The sequence below is a fragment of the Micromesistius poutassou genome (assembly GCF_964030765.1).
Source record: "Micromesistius poutassou genome assembly, chromosome: 10".
In the NCBI taxonomy this organism is placed as follows: Eukaryota; Metazoa; Chordata; class Actinopteri; order Gadiformes; family Gadidae; genus Micromesistius; species Micromesistius poutassou.
In genome coordinates, this window is record NC_140280.1 from 14,305,298 (window position 1) to 14,319,379 (window position 14,082).

The window sequence follows — 14,082 nt, forward strand, 5'->3', positions numbered from 1 at the left end:
AAAACAAAAAAACAGCATTTAACAGCACATGACGCTCGGGTCCTATTTAAAGGCCGGGGGTGGAGGGCGCCGCCCACAAAGTCCACTCACAGTGCGGGTCAGTACACCTGAAAGGCTTTTCCCCTCCAGTCAAATTCTTTGTCTCTCCCGTTCACGGCGTGTTATCTAGACCAGCGCGCACACAAAGCCAATTGCGGTTATATTGTTTGGTCTGAAATTAACCCCTGATAATTTCACTGCTCTCCATTAAACGCTTCTTATCCTCCCCCATTACCAGCGCCATTACCATAGCGACGGGTTTGGGGGGGGGCGGGGGGGGAGGAGGATAGGCCCCGAGTTACTTTTTTTCCGAGAGGATAAAAACAAGGAAAGAAATAAGAAAATAAATACAGAACTCACTGACAATTAGGTCTGTGTTTTTTGGTTTTCTCCAACTTTTGTTTTGTCCTCGCTGGGGCCGAACAAAAGCCCTTAACAGCCCCGGATGAGGAGGGACTGAAAGTGTTATTTTTGCACGTGGTCCTAGGTGAACTACTCCCATTCAGGTCCTGTTCACCGCAAAGCTCCTCTTCCGCCGTGCCGGTACACTGTGTTGTGGATACAGACCGAACAAAACCCGATTGCGCAAGGAGATTAACGTTACGAAACGCCGTTTATTCTCATTCAGCATTAAGTCCATGACGTGGATATATGGACGTGTGGAATGTATACAGCAGAGGGGTACATCCACTGGGGGGTGAGAGGGAGGTCACTAACATAGTTCTGTGGTCTCTTGATAACAAAGCTTTTTATGGGTTACCATTAATAAAAAGCTCCCATCTTGTGTGGTTGTATAGCGAGGAAAGTCCCTCCGTTGAGATTCAAAGTGTAATCTCGCTACGATACACCCGACCACTACCGGGCTTATATTTGACGGCACGGATCAAAAAGAAAAATAATTCATTAAAGAATATCGCATGCAGGATTAGACATTGACTCTGATGTAAATAATTACACTTTTGTGCATTCATTGCTAAGATGAGATCGTTTGCAGTGACGGGTGATTAGCGTGAGGAGCTAGCTTCTGTTTCGGGTGCTGGGTCAAGAGTTCACTTATCTACCCCTCCCTCCCTCCCTCTCCCAAGTAAGAAAGGAAAAACCAGAGAAACCAGCAGTGGTTTGCACGTACTTTTAAAGTTAATATACAGATCGGGGTTCTTAAGGAAAAGCTCTCCAGGACTTTGAGGTTCATGCATAGAGAAGCCTACGTAGGGTGTATTTTTAAGCTTCAGCCCAGTCATTGTAGTTGTAGGCTTGGTATAGCTGTGCTGCTGACATTCTGTTGTCCTCAGTCAATTGTTAGGCTATGTGTTTATACTGCGCTGACCCTGGCAACACACACCAGACAGTCATGCACACGCGCATATATGCATACCATTCACCACCCACACAATCACACAATTTCTGCACGCGCACACACACACACACACACACACACACACACACACGCGCGCGCGAGCGGTGAAACACACACACACACGCACACACACGCACACACACGCACACACACGCACACACACACACACACGCACACACACGCACACACACACACACACACACACACACACACACACACACACACACACACACACACACACTGTATTCACTCCAGCTGGGCAGAGGAATGCCGGTGACCGTCGGTTCTTGAGCTTGTCGACGGACAGATGACTGTGTGGAGACACTGCTGCCACCCACCCTACCAACACACACACACACACACACACACACACACACACACGCACACACACACACACACACACACACACACCCTACCAACACACACACACACACAGACACATAAACACCCTACCAACACAAACACACACATGCACACACAACCTTCTATTCACACCACCTCTTCCAAACCTTTATTTACCCACAAACCAGAAAAGGACAATGGAGTTCTCTGAACAGCGGTGGAAGCTTCCCCATCCGGGCCCACGGACAGACAGAAGATCCACAAGAGCATCTTTGATAGGAGTCCTATATAAAGACTGATCCTCTTCTATCTCCGCCACGCCGGCTGATTTCATTACGGCGCCGGGTCATCGGCTCTGCTCGGAAACGTTGTTTCGTTGACCAAACAAACAAGAGTTATTTATGTTTGGGAATCACATTGTTGTCAGTACCTAAGGAGGAAATAACTATTTCGGTTGATTTGATTGTTTTTCAGTTGTGTTTATTTATTTATTTAATGCAAACTGCCCGCTGCAGTGGAGTTCAGCACACCGGGCCGTAGCAGACCCGGTAAATCAAACCGGCTTTGGGTGTTGTGCGCTGCTGGACCGGGCCGCGCTGCACTGGCAGCGTCCCCGGCGCCCGCAGACTGCGGTCAGCAGGGTGCTGCTGCAGCCCTGGCCGGGAGCAGACGGCGTTGGCCACGGCTGCAATGTGTCATGTGAACGTGTGAAGTGTGTGAGTGAGCCATGCTTTAACTTGGGCTATTTCTGTTCATGAAGAACCATGAGAAGCCCTTGAGCCTGCACGAGGTGCAGGTCAGGGATGGGGCTGGGGGGGGGGCCGCTATATGTTAACCCTGCCTGTTAAGTCGACTCCCTCCAATAAGTGTCTGGCTGTGTGTGTTGTGTGTGTGTGTGTGTGTGTGTGTGTGTGTGTGTGTGTGTGTGTGTGTGTGATCCCGAACCCCACTGAATTTTCTCCGGCGCTTTCTTTGAGACTTGATGTATGGCCAGTGGAGGTCTCTGGCCGCTAACTGGAGACGAGTGTTTGAGTGTGTTTAAAGCCACGAATAGAACTGATGAAAAGCCATTTACAATGGCTTTTGTGAGAATGAGGAATGTCCAAACAAACCCTTTCCCAGGGTTGGAGGATCCGAAGCTCTCGTGGCTCCACCCCACAACTCATTACCAAGCGGGCTGCTTTGATTTATCATTACCAGTGTGCTACAGGTTATGCTAAATAGGTATTTTAGAACAACCTGTGTTCAATTTCACTTAACTTTGGTTTAGGTCAGCAACACTTAAGCCTCTAGGTTTATGGATCAGTCCCTGCTGTTCTGGACTGTGTGGACTATTATCCTATGGGGATATAATGTAAGTACTGGAAAAATAAAGAAAAAGGCTGCATCCATTCGATTGAGCTTGGAGAAGATTATTTAATTAGCTTATAAATATTTCTTTCTTTATTTCAGTATACAAAAAGACAGTATGTACATCCACACGACAGTGGTTTACAAAATGGCATCGGACGTGAACCCAGAGCGGAGTTTCACATCCCCAGAAGAGAATAGACAATTTTTGTGGGTTTCTGACAATACATCAAATAATGCCGTATCTCAATATGATTTCTACTTTTCTTCCTTTCTCGTCTCCCCGGATCCACAGAGGTGCAGACAAAAGAATAAAATAAAAAATAAAAGACCACCGTGGTTGAAGGTATTGGTAAGAGTCCCAGCCATCAACCAAGAAGAAAACGGTCCATATTCTTAAAATAGACGTACCGGAGGTTCCCTTTCATCCATTGTCCAGGGAGGGGGAAAATTAGCAGAACGTACCATCTCGTACCAAGAATAGTGAGGGCCGCTTGAGCCTCGCCGGCCCATCAGAACCCTTTATGAATTCCACAGAACTTTGGCCTCCTGCACATCAGTCTCAGCCTGGCGCCCAGACAGCACCTGGAGGGAGATCCCCTCGTCTCCGGACTTCGGAGTTATTTCTTTTAATAACGATATATAATAATAAAAATTGACTTTTGGAATCCTTGCAGAGAAAAAAACTAACAAAACCAAGACACCAGAAGGACGGTGGTTTTTGACATGAACGAAACCCCCCCCCCTTCCCCCCCCCCCACCCCCCTCCCCCCTCCCCGAATGTTTTTCAGAAATTGGCGGTCCGGAGACGCAGTAAAAATGTAAAACAAATAATGACATGCTGAAGCCTAAGGCCAAACTAAGCCTGGTCTGTGTGGTAGTGCTTTGGTTATCTGTAGCCCTCTAGACGCTGGTTGGAGGGGATGGAGGGAGAGGAGTGGGAGGGTTCTTTCGAGGCTGGGCTCGGGCTTTGAAGCTTGGGATTGGGCTATTGGGGTATTAGGGTGGGGAGGTGTAGGTGGTGGTGGTGGTATGGCGGTGGGGGTACGTAGCGAGGCTAGGGCTTTTGAGCTGGGGTGTTCGTAGCTTGGCTTGCAGGGGGTCGGTTGACGTCCGTCCGGGGGCGGGGGGGGCTTATTTGCAGACGTATCTCTCCACTATCCTTTCGCACTTCTTGCAGGTGACGTAGCAGCACCAGTGGTACTTGCAGTGGCAGCGCTCCACCAGTTTCTCGGTGTAGGGGTTGTAGCCCCGCCCACAGCACATCAGGTCACAGCTGTCGCTGCCCATCGACGTCTTGTTGCACTGCCTGGGAGCGGCGGAGAGAGAGGGGAGATCGGGGTTAGAAACAATGGCCGTGGGGATACTGGAAAACACAACTGATGATGTTATCATTCATGTTTTAATAGTTGTTCTAATGTAATAATGGTTGTAGCAGTAATGCATTTTGTGTACATTTTTCTTCCATTGAAAACAAGAGATTTATTTTTGGACAATTAGGCTCAAGTTGGAAACAAAATTCCTCTCTTATTCCTTGCTCGGGGCAATTTAGCATACATCACATTCCAATAATCAAAGTCTAGCGGCCCTTAACAAAACTCTATGACAGCTAAAACATTAGTCTCGTTTAATAGAGCTTTTCTTTTTTTTTTGTGCTTTCCGTTCACTTTAAACATTTTCCCTGCCTCCTTCTTTTTTTCCTCCCTCTCCGAGCCAGTGGACTTTGCCTTGCGGGAGTCTTTCATTTGAGATGCCCTGGGCCTTTTTTTTTTTTTTTTAGGGAGCTGAGAATGGCCCCCGCCATAAATCACATTGAATACACAGAGGAGCCCTCCCACTGTTTAGCTTGCCCTCTCCACCTAATTGCACTGTTATATAATAGCACAGTGTTAATGAGCGCTGTGCTGAGAGAGGCACTTGGAAGTGGGCCGCTGGTTTAGGAGTACAGGGAGGAGAAGGTGGAGGAGGAGGAGGAGGAGGAGGAGGAGGAGGAGGGGCGGGGGGGGGGGTGGGTTGGGTAGTAGTCACGAGGGAATAGACATTAAGTACTGAAGTTTGTCGGACATTAGAATCTATCCTGTTTCACAGCTTGACGCTGTATAATATGCAGGGAGACCTGTGTGTTCTCTGGTGCAAAGCTGTGGCTTTACTGGGGAGGCGGGAATTTGGAATTTGAGACCAAAAAAATGCTGTGCAGGAAATTCTTTGTTTTACTGTGCTAGCACTTTAAACAAGTTATCAAATGGTCTAAATAGAAATGTTGGAAAGAAGTTGTTTACCTTCACCTCAATTCATCAATTTGCCAAAATAAGTGTAGCTGTAGCGTGATTTTGTTTTTGCCTCTGTCAACTAACCCGACCTTATGGGTCTGGTCATGGGCACAGAGCTATCAATGTTGATGAGTGAGTCAGATTAGGAGTCACTCAGGGCTAAGGCTAGACAGCAGCATACTGATGTGGCCATCAATGAGCGGGTCCCAGCTGCTTCTGATGGGGCGCTGGAGGATTGTGGGTATGCACGAGATGACAGTCATTTTGCTATCAGATAGTGGGTGGGATGTATATATGTGTGTGTCAACACACACATATATACACACACACACACACACACACACACACACACACACATTACATTTCTGTGACATGCCTAGGCAACATACACAGACATTGGCTCCCTTGTGACCTGACATGAAGGGATAGTTATGCTGTAGTAGAGTGAAATGTGACTGCGTGTTATCTAACTGGGGAACAGACATTGCATGTTCACATATGGTGAACTTGACCTGAAGCATGTCTTTTTGGTTAGCCACAGAGGCGCCGAGGGCTGGGAAACTATGACATGACTCAATCATCAGACGTTGACCTTTAGTCTAGCAGACAACAAATCCAGCAAGCAATTAGATTACCTGATTGGAGGGCTGGTTACAATCCTTTAACTGAAACAACCTGGGACAGAAATAACCTGACAGAAATAACCTGACAGAAAAAACGATTTCTGATGCTTTGGATGATGCATGATTGGATGGATGGTTTACTAGAAACATCACACAATATGTAGGGCCAATCTTGAAACGGCGCAAGGTAGGAAAGGTAGCTATTTGTATAGACAGTGGTTGCATCAGAGCCCTTTGTGTCAGTGGACCCTCAGACAAAGAGGCTCCCTGCGCCCCACAACTCCATCCAGAGCAGCGCGCTACAGGACCAAACAAGTCCCAAATCAAACACCAGCTCTGAATGGAGCGACTCTTGCTCTTATCTCCAGAAAAAAAAATCCATTGCCAATTTCCCTCTATGTGTGGTGCTCTCCGAAGGATGTGGGCTGAGTGCACTCACTGGTCCTAAGAATAACCGCATTAGTCACCGGTTCTGATAGTGGCACAGGGGCCCCAGTCACAATGGCCTCGTCAATGACACGTGCTTAGACATGCCACAGGCGAGCCGGTCTCAGGGACCTCTGGTCCTTATCAGCCGCTCCACAAACTAAACGGTGCCACCAGGCAGGCCAGCCGTCCAGTAAAGTCAACAAACCCCCAGCACCGCAGTCAAAAAGAATAAGCCACTACCAGGCTGATCTGGCCTCTCAACTAAATGAATTCTGTGGAAATTTCCAGAGTAAGAATTGCAGAGGCGAGAGGAAGAGGAGAGGTCGGACTGTTCCACGTGTCCCCGGGGCTGCGCTCACCTGTCCTGTGTGCCGACGGAGCCCATTTTGTCGTTCTTGGCGCAGAAGTCCGGGGAGCTCTGGAGGTAGACCAGCTCGTTCTCCCTGACCGGCCGGATGTCGATGTCTTTGGGCACCAGCTGCTTGCGCGTGCCCATGGGTCGGTGGACCACCTTGGTGGCGGACAGGTACTTGGTCTTCAGGTCCATGGCGATGTCCCTCAGGTCCTGCAGGCCCCTCCAGCAGGTCCTGATCGAGCAGGAGCCCGACACGCCGTGGCACTTGCACTTCATCACCACCGCGTCTCGCAGGGCCTTGGGGGAGGAAACGGGGGAGTTAGGTTAGACACGGCATTTAATAACACAACACATTTCAACATAGAATTGTACAGGTTGTAGCAGCAAATACGAACACACAGCGGTAACGATTTTAAAATATATTTCACGACAATAGAAGGGCATTTACGATGTGCAACGAAGACGCCGGTGTGCTCACCTGTCTTCCGACCTCGCTGTTGTGCAAGTGCATCAGTTTATTAGCGTGGGAGCCTGCCTTCTTCATCTTCATGGGCGCGTCCGAAAACTTGGAGCCCATGATCAGGCCGTAGTGCAGGTTGTCCGCACAGCCCCCCCAGCGGTACCCCGGTTCCGGGATCTCCCCGGGGATGGGGCCACAGGAGCACAGGCGCAGGTCCCCCGAGGTGCATGCCCGCGCGATGGTGTGGCTGATGGCCGCGGCCGACAGGGCGTAGACAAACGCCGACTCCCTCGTTCCTGGTGGTGACAACAGACAGAATGTCTCAATGTGATACGGACTTGGGCCGACTGCACGGCTGACATTGTCGGCGGGATTTCCCTTCAAGTGGCGAAACGGTTCACAACAGCATGTTAGCAGCGGAACAGTTCAAAACCAAGCGTTTAGTAGAAAGAAAGTTTGGAACCAATCGCTTAATAGCAACTCATTTAGTAGCGAAACAGTTTTCGAACCACCTTCTTAAGAAGAACAACTTTATTTTGTAGAGAAATAGTTTAGAACCACTTGTTTGGTTGCTAAACAGTTTTGAACCATTCGTTTAGTAGCTAAACACTTTAGAACCACTCGTCTACTAGCTTAACAGGATAGCACCACTCGTTAACTAGCTAAACACTTCAGAACCACTCGTTTAGTAGCTAAACAGTGTAGAATCGAGGCCAAGAGGATTTCAAGCGATCATCACGATACGTTGAGTCCCTTCCGGGCCTTTAGAACCCCCTGGAACCTCTTACGCCTGTCCATCGTTGTACTCTGCCATGTCATGACGTAGACCCCGTGGAGACGAGAAATACTGCCGGGGCTGGTCGGCACATACTCAAAGCAAAAGGCTCTAATGCAAAGCAGTCTGGCCGACGGTACACGAGAAGGGACAGCTCTCCGGTGCAATTGGTGCAGACGTGCGCACATATGAGGGCACAGATGTTTAGAGCTGAGGGCCGCATGGAGATAAAGAAGAAATCATGTCTGAGCAAAGAGCAGCTAGATCAAAGCGGAACATGAAGAGATAAACTGTCTCCTGTCTTTAGGAGCCTTGGAAGAATCTATTCGCCGAGGGGCAACTACGGCTTGTCTTCCTCAGGGCTACATCGTAAAAATACAAGTTCCCTTTTTTATCAATAGTACTATCCAAACTTTGGCTCACGACACAGTGGACGTCTCTCTCTGGGATAGACCCGATAATATTTTGTTGATGAAAAACAATTGCAACGAAGACATCATTGCAGCACATAACCGAGGAGAATTGGAAAATAATGAGACAATTAGGAAGTTAATTCCACGACATGCAAGTTCTAAGGAGAAGTATTCTCCAATTACAGTTATCCGTGATGCATATTGCAGGCTCGAGAAAAATCTGGTTGATGACTGTTTGTGTCGGTTGGCCTCTCTGAATGTGAAAGAGGACACAACGTAGCTAATTAAAAACACAGTCTTTTCCCCAATGGTTTGCTTTCAAAGGCTTGAGTAAGATTGGGTGAGACGAGCAAGCATAGAAATCATTAAGATGATGCGAGTCATTATTGTAAATAGTGAAACACTGAACTGGAAACATGTGTAGCATGCGGAAGAGAGAAATAACCTTGGCTCGGGGTATTGGTTCAAAGTTATGAACACCAAGGACACCAAAAATAAACCACACAGACGGGCTCTTGAAACAGAGCCATAACTATTACAATGTGCCCCACGTTATTTCAAAAACCTGACTTCCATTCTGGACACCGAATCCATTGTTTTAAACTCCTACTAAACAAAGAAACGAAACACTTGCTCACATCTTTACATCAAGACCCCTCCAAAGAGTTTTTGAAAACTATTTACTATCTAGTGGGCTCACAGTGAGAACAGACAAATCCCAGGACTATTTGCTTGGAATAGAATCCCCCAGCCTAACCACTCCGGCCTACTGTGACCGAACTCAGCGTGGCCGCGTACCTCGTTCCAGGTCGGGGCTGTACTTGGACGAGTCGGCGGGGATGTCGATGGAGGAGCAGTTCCAGCGCATGTCGGCGAACGTCTTCTGGCAGGTCTTCTTGACCTCGCGGGCCGCCTGGATGATGGTCTGCATGAGCTCCAGGTTGCTGCGGCACAGCTGGGCCTGCGACGACACCATGCCCGCCAGCTGCTTACAGTGCAGGGTCTGGTTGATGTGCAGCGAGGCCGGCGTGTGGGACAGCGCTCTGATGGAGGAGAGACGAGGGGGAGAATGAATGGGGGGGTCGTGAAAAGTCAACCGGCCTGCCTGCCTGCCCGCCTGCCTACCCGTCTGCCTGCCGGCCTGCCTGTCTGTCTGCCTGTTTCTCTGGGATAGAGTCTGATCCGTTCCGGTCTTCGACCGTTTCGTTCTGGTTGCATGCTGGACGTTGTTTTTCTGGGGGGGTTTTGTGTAACATAGTTTGACCTACTCTTTTATCAGCTACTGGCAAACAAAAGAAAACAATAAACCGGATAAAACTGCCCATGGGGAAGAATGTTGGCCCGTATCACAAAGAAAGAAAAAAGCCCATCTTATTGTAGAGCCCATGCCAAAGGAAAGTCACTGTGTGGCTTTGATCAGATACAAACCTTCATGGCTCCAGGATTCTGATGGAGAAACAGGGAGAGGGGGGGGCTCATTTCAAACTAAACAACTGCTCCTATACGAGCCCCCGGATGACCCGTACGGCGCTCCGTGTCCTGAAGTTGACATGGCTCGTCTGTTTACAAGCGTTTATAAAGGGGGGGGCACACACATTTCAGGGGGACATTTCATCTGAAGCCATTTAAAAGCATGGCAGATTAACATTATAGAAACTTGGCCAGGGGGGGCTGGGGGGCCGACTCTCTGCTGGGAGCTCATGTGAAGCACACAGCACTGGCCCCGCGTCTTGGCCTGTTTCACATTAGGGGCCTAGCAGGAGAGGGTGGTGTTGGTGGTGGGGTTAGGGGCCAGTGGTGGGGGGGGGTGGTCGGAGGGTGCCCAATGATAAACTGCAACTCCCCCCCCCTTGTGTCTGTGGTAACCCAGCACTCACAGGTGTTTACGGCCCCATCTGTTTTGCATCGCAACGCTGCGCTTTATCGAGGATTATAGCTGGAGATCGACCTACGATTTAGTACATGCCAAACACTCAGTCTGTGCTCCGCAGACCACATCTGCTCCAATGGCATGGGGTCTGTGGGAGTCTGCAGTCTGACAGGTCAATGTAGTTTTAGGTTTACTTTAGTTTACTTTGGAAAAATACAAAAAAAAACACTGGAAATATAACGTACTTCACAACCAAAATCCCATTGCAATTAAAACCCCAAACACCTTGTTCAACTTCAACACAAAAAAGGCTATCCTAAATTCCTCAAGAATTGACATGACAAAACACCTCACGAGGCTAGACAAAATGCATAATGCATAACGTCACCGACAAGGGCTCCCCCACCCCTCCATCTATTAAGATACAATATCAGAATATAGAGAAATGCGAGTCAGTCCTTGGGAATAGTGTTTTTACGCAGGTATTTATTTTTTTTATTTTATTTTTTTACTAAATCCTAACCCTATTAAAGGCTATTCTCCCATTCTTATCCATTCGGATTTGCCAAACACTCCACTGTCACTCACATCACATCAACATGTAAATGCGGACTTGTGACACGTTGTGACATTAGTACCCGTCAAAGACTTTAAGAAAGTGTCGTAATCCCTCTTTCAGCGCTTCAAACAGTATATTAAGCCTTCCTGATTGTCCTATCAGGGTTCCCGCTCAACACCGCGCGTTTGCATCACAATGCGTGAAGAAGCTGCGGTAACTTGTTGAAGGTATTCAGCGGCTCAAGCGACCCCTTTCTGACGACAATTACCCCTAAGGCCTACTCTACCAGCGCTTGATATTACATACACAACAAAGAATCACCTGGTACTAATTACACACATTTTTAAATCAATTTTTTAATTTTTTTTGTAGAGGTGATAATAGATGTAGGCCTACTTACAGCCATTTGATGCCAGAGCAGACCTGGGAAAGCAGCAACACGGTGAGGACTCCGATGGGCAGGGCGCGGGAGGTCTTCCTCATGATCACAGTGGAGGTTCCAGTTCAGGTCCAGGGAAGGTACACGGAGAGTAGGGTAGACCGTCTGGCGTCTCTGCTCGGCTTCAGAGGGTTGAACTCAAAAGGCAGCGGCCGTGGTACGCATCTCTTTCTCGCTCTCTCGCTCTCTGTCTCTCCCCCTGTGTGTGTGTGTGTGTGTGTGTGTGTGTGTGTGTGTGTGTGTGTGTGTGTGTGTGTGTGTGTGTCTCTCTCCGGTGGTGAGCACCTATCACGGGTGAAGTCATAGCATTCAGCATGTTATTAGATGCCCTGGTCAGTGAGTAAGAGGTCTATCTCTTAACTTATTGGTTTGTCACCAGTGGTAAAAACGGCTGAATGGAGCAGGCCTATCCGGTCATGTGCGCCGGGGTTAATAGTAAGGAAACGTCATATACGAGAAACTATCCGTGGCTTAAAATCCACTTGTTATTTTGTGTTTATAGCACTCAACAATGGCATGCGATATATCATAAAGGCCTATACACGTTTCAAGGCTCGAATTATTGTCGGTGTAGGCTCGAAACACAAAATATGACTGCACTGTGATGCATACATTTTTTTAAGTCCATAATAAATATAGGAAGGCTTAATATCAACGGGACGCCAACTTTGAGGGCTACTTTCCTTTTTTTACATGTATAACTTTAACAATCAAGGAGCGAGATTTGAATGCTGAACGTGTTCAGTGAGACCTACACACTACCCTCCAGTGGACAGTAGCAGAGCATCTCAGGTGCAGTATCTGATGGGGCTTTTGTTGTGTGTTGATAAGAGATCTCTTTGAACAGCGTTAAAAATGTGTGCGTTAAAACGCCCCGATCGACAATGATGTGCACATGGATAGCCCACTCTCAGAATGCAGATCTGTTTCCCACCAGAAGATAGTACTGACACACTGACAGCTTATCCGCGATCTCTCGCCGGAGATCTACCGAGTTACTGATTAACATATCACGTAAACTGCGCTTATTTATAACTTTCCCATTCTTTGCGATTTGCAATCGCAGGATATTTGTAACTTTGGAAAAGTGGAAAAGTCAAGCCGCAAACGTAACCTTCCATTCGTTATTTTTCTTTGGTTGTTTTTTTGCAACACGGTCTTCAGTAGCCAATATAAATTCAATGCATAATGTTTCCAAAATGTTACGTTTAACCTTTCTTGAAATAAACGAATTATTCAGCCAAGGCAATATAGCCAGAATGTATTCTTCCATAAACATGAGATATGGATGGATTTTCGGAATCAATTACTGGACAATAGCCTAATATACTCTACATACTAAATAAGTCTGTTGCAAATCAGTTAAAATGTACAATAATAATAATAATATATTGATTGAATAAACGCCTTACACCACTATCCTTTCATCATTGTGCTATAAAACAGGCACTCACCTTTTTTAGGAGTGCTCAATCTTTGGGGTGAATCAAAAAAAATACAAGCGAAATATCCTTTTCCTGAGGTATCAGCCAGATATATGGGTAAATCCACAAACGCAGCAGAATAACTCCAAACAGGGAAGCATCATTTAGTTGTCACCAGCAGCGTTGTGTCTCGTAGGTCCTGCAAAGAGCGGAGTGTGTGTGCGACTGTGGGACGGTGAGGCAGCCTCCACTAATATGTACTCCTGCGGGGCTTTGAACTCATTGGTGACGTCAGCTGCGATTACCATAAGAAAGCGGATAGCGTGGAGACTTGCCAGAGAAACCCGAAATACTAGCAGTACCGTTTCATTAATATTGAGTTCAAGACTTCCCATCTCCGTCCCAATTTTTTTTTCATTCTTCAAATTTGAGGCTTTCCAGAAACCTCCATTTTTGGGGGGTATAAGCGCCTACTGGTAGTTACATTAACTTGTGATGCAAGAGCTGAGCCTATCTATACAATTTCACAGCTGAAATAACACACAAAAACCAAACGTAAAAATGCCACATTACCACGGCTTTTTGAGTATAAAACCAGTTAAATCATATAGGCAAAAATAAAAATCACTCACAATGATTAGAAATGGGTATTGTCAACAATTACATATGTTTATGAAGTAATAATAATTTCCACGAAAAACATGGAACAAGGTCTATAGACTATTTCAAATTATACAGTATTTCAAACCACCTCATTTAACATTTTTCATTGTATAAAAGCAATGCCTGCTTTCATTGTTATATTGCAGTGTAATGCATAATCAACAAACACACACACACACACACACACACACACACACACACACACACACACACACACACACACACACACACACACACACACACATATCTTATATTCATGACAATATAAAAAATATTATTACATATTATAATGTGATACTATGGGTACAAACAGCATCTGGTCTAACTCAATTATATTCAAACTAAATTACATTCACAGACCTTTCACCTGACATGCTGACCAAACGGCCCCCAAGTAGAACATAACGCCTGAGCAAGTGTCTTAGTTCCTGATACACAAAGGTGAACACATTATATGCAAGAATTTGTGTATGCGTGCATCTCTCTCTCTCTCTCTCTCTCTCTCTCTCTCTCTCTCTCTCTCTCTCTCTCTCTCTGTCTGTCTCTCTGTCTCTCTGTCTGTCTGTGTGTGTCTTATCTAGCCCGGTGACTGTGATCCTTGCTCCAGGGTGACTCTCTCCATGCTGCATGTCGGTCCACTGTGAATGGCACAGTTCTGCTGTGCGTGGGTGTCACTGACAGTGGAGACAACATCTGAGCGCCAGGCTCTCTCCC

The 14,082-nt window shown here is 47.0% G+C and overlaps 1 protein-coding gene across 1 annotated transcript; it reads right to left on the bottom strand.

Moving 5' to 3' along the window:
- Positions 1-4,222: 4,222 nt before the first annotated feature.
- On the bottom strand, positions 4,223-11,338 carry wnt11 (wingless-type MMTV integration site family, member 11; the record flags this gene model as incomplete). The annotated part of the gene is made up of 5 exons (XM_084474121.1): positions 11,243-11,338; positions 9,212-9,456; positions 7,244-7,521; positions 6,770-7,062; positions 4,223-4,397 (listed from the first exon to the last, which is right to left on the bottom strand). Exons 1-5 carry the CDS (start codon positions 11,323-11,325, stop codon positions 4,223-4,225), a joined length of 1,074 nt encoding a protein of 357 aa, XP_084330247.1. The 5' UTR covers positions 11,326-11,338.
- Positions 11,339-14,082: the final 2,744 nt, after the last annotated feature.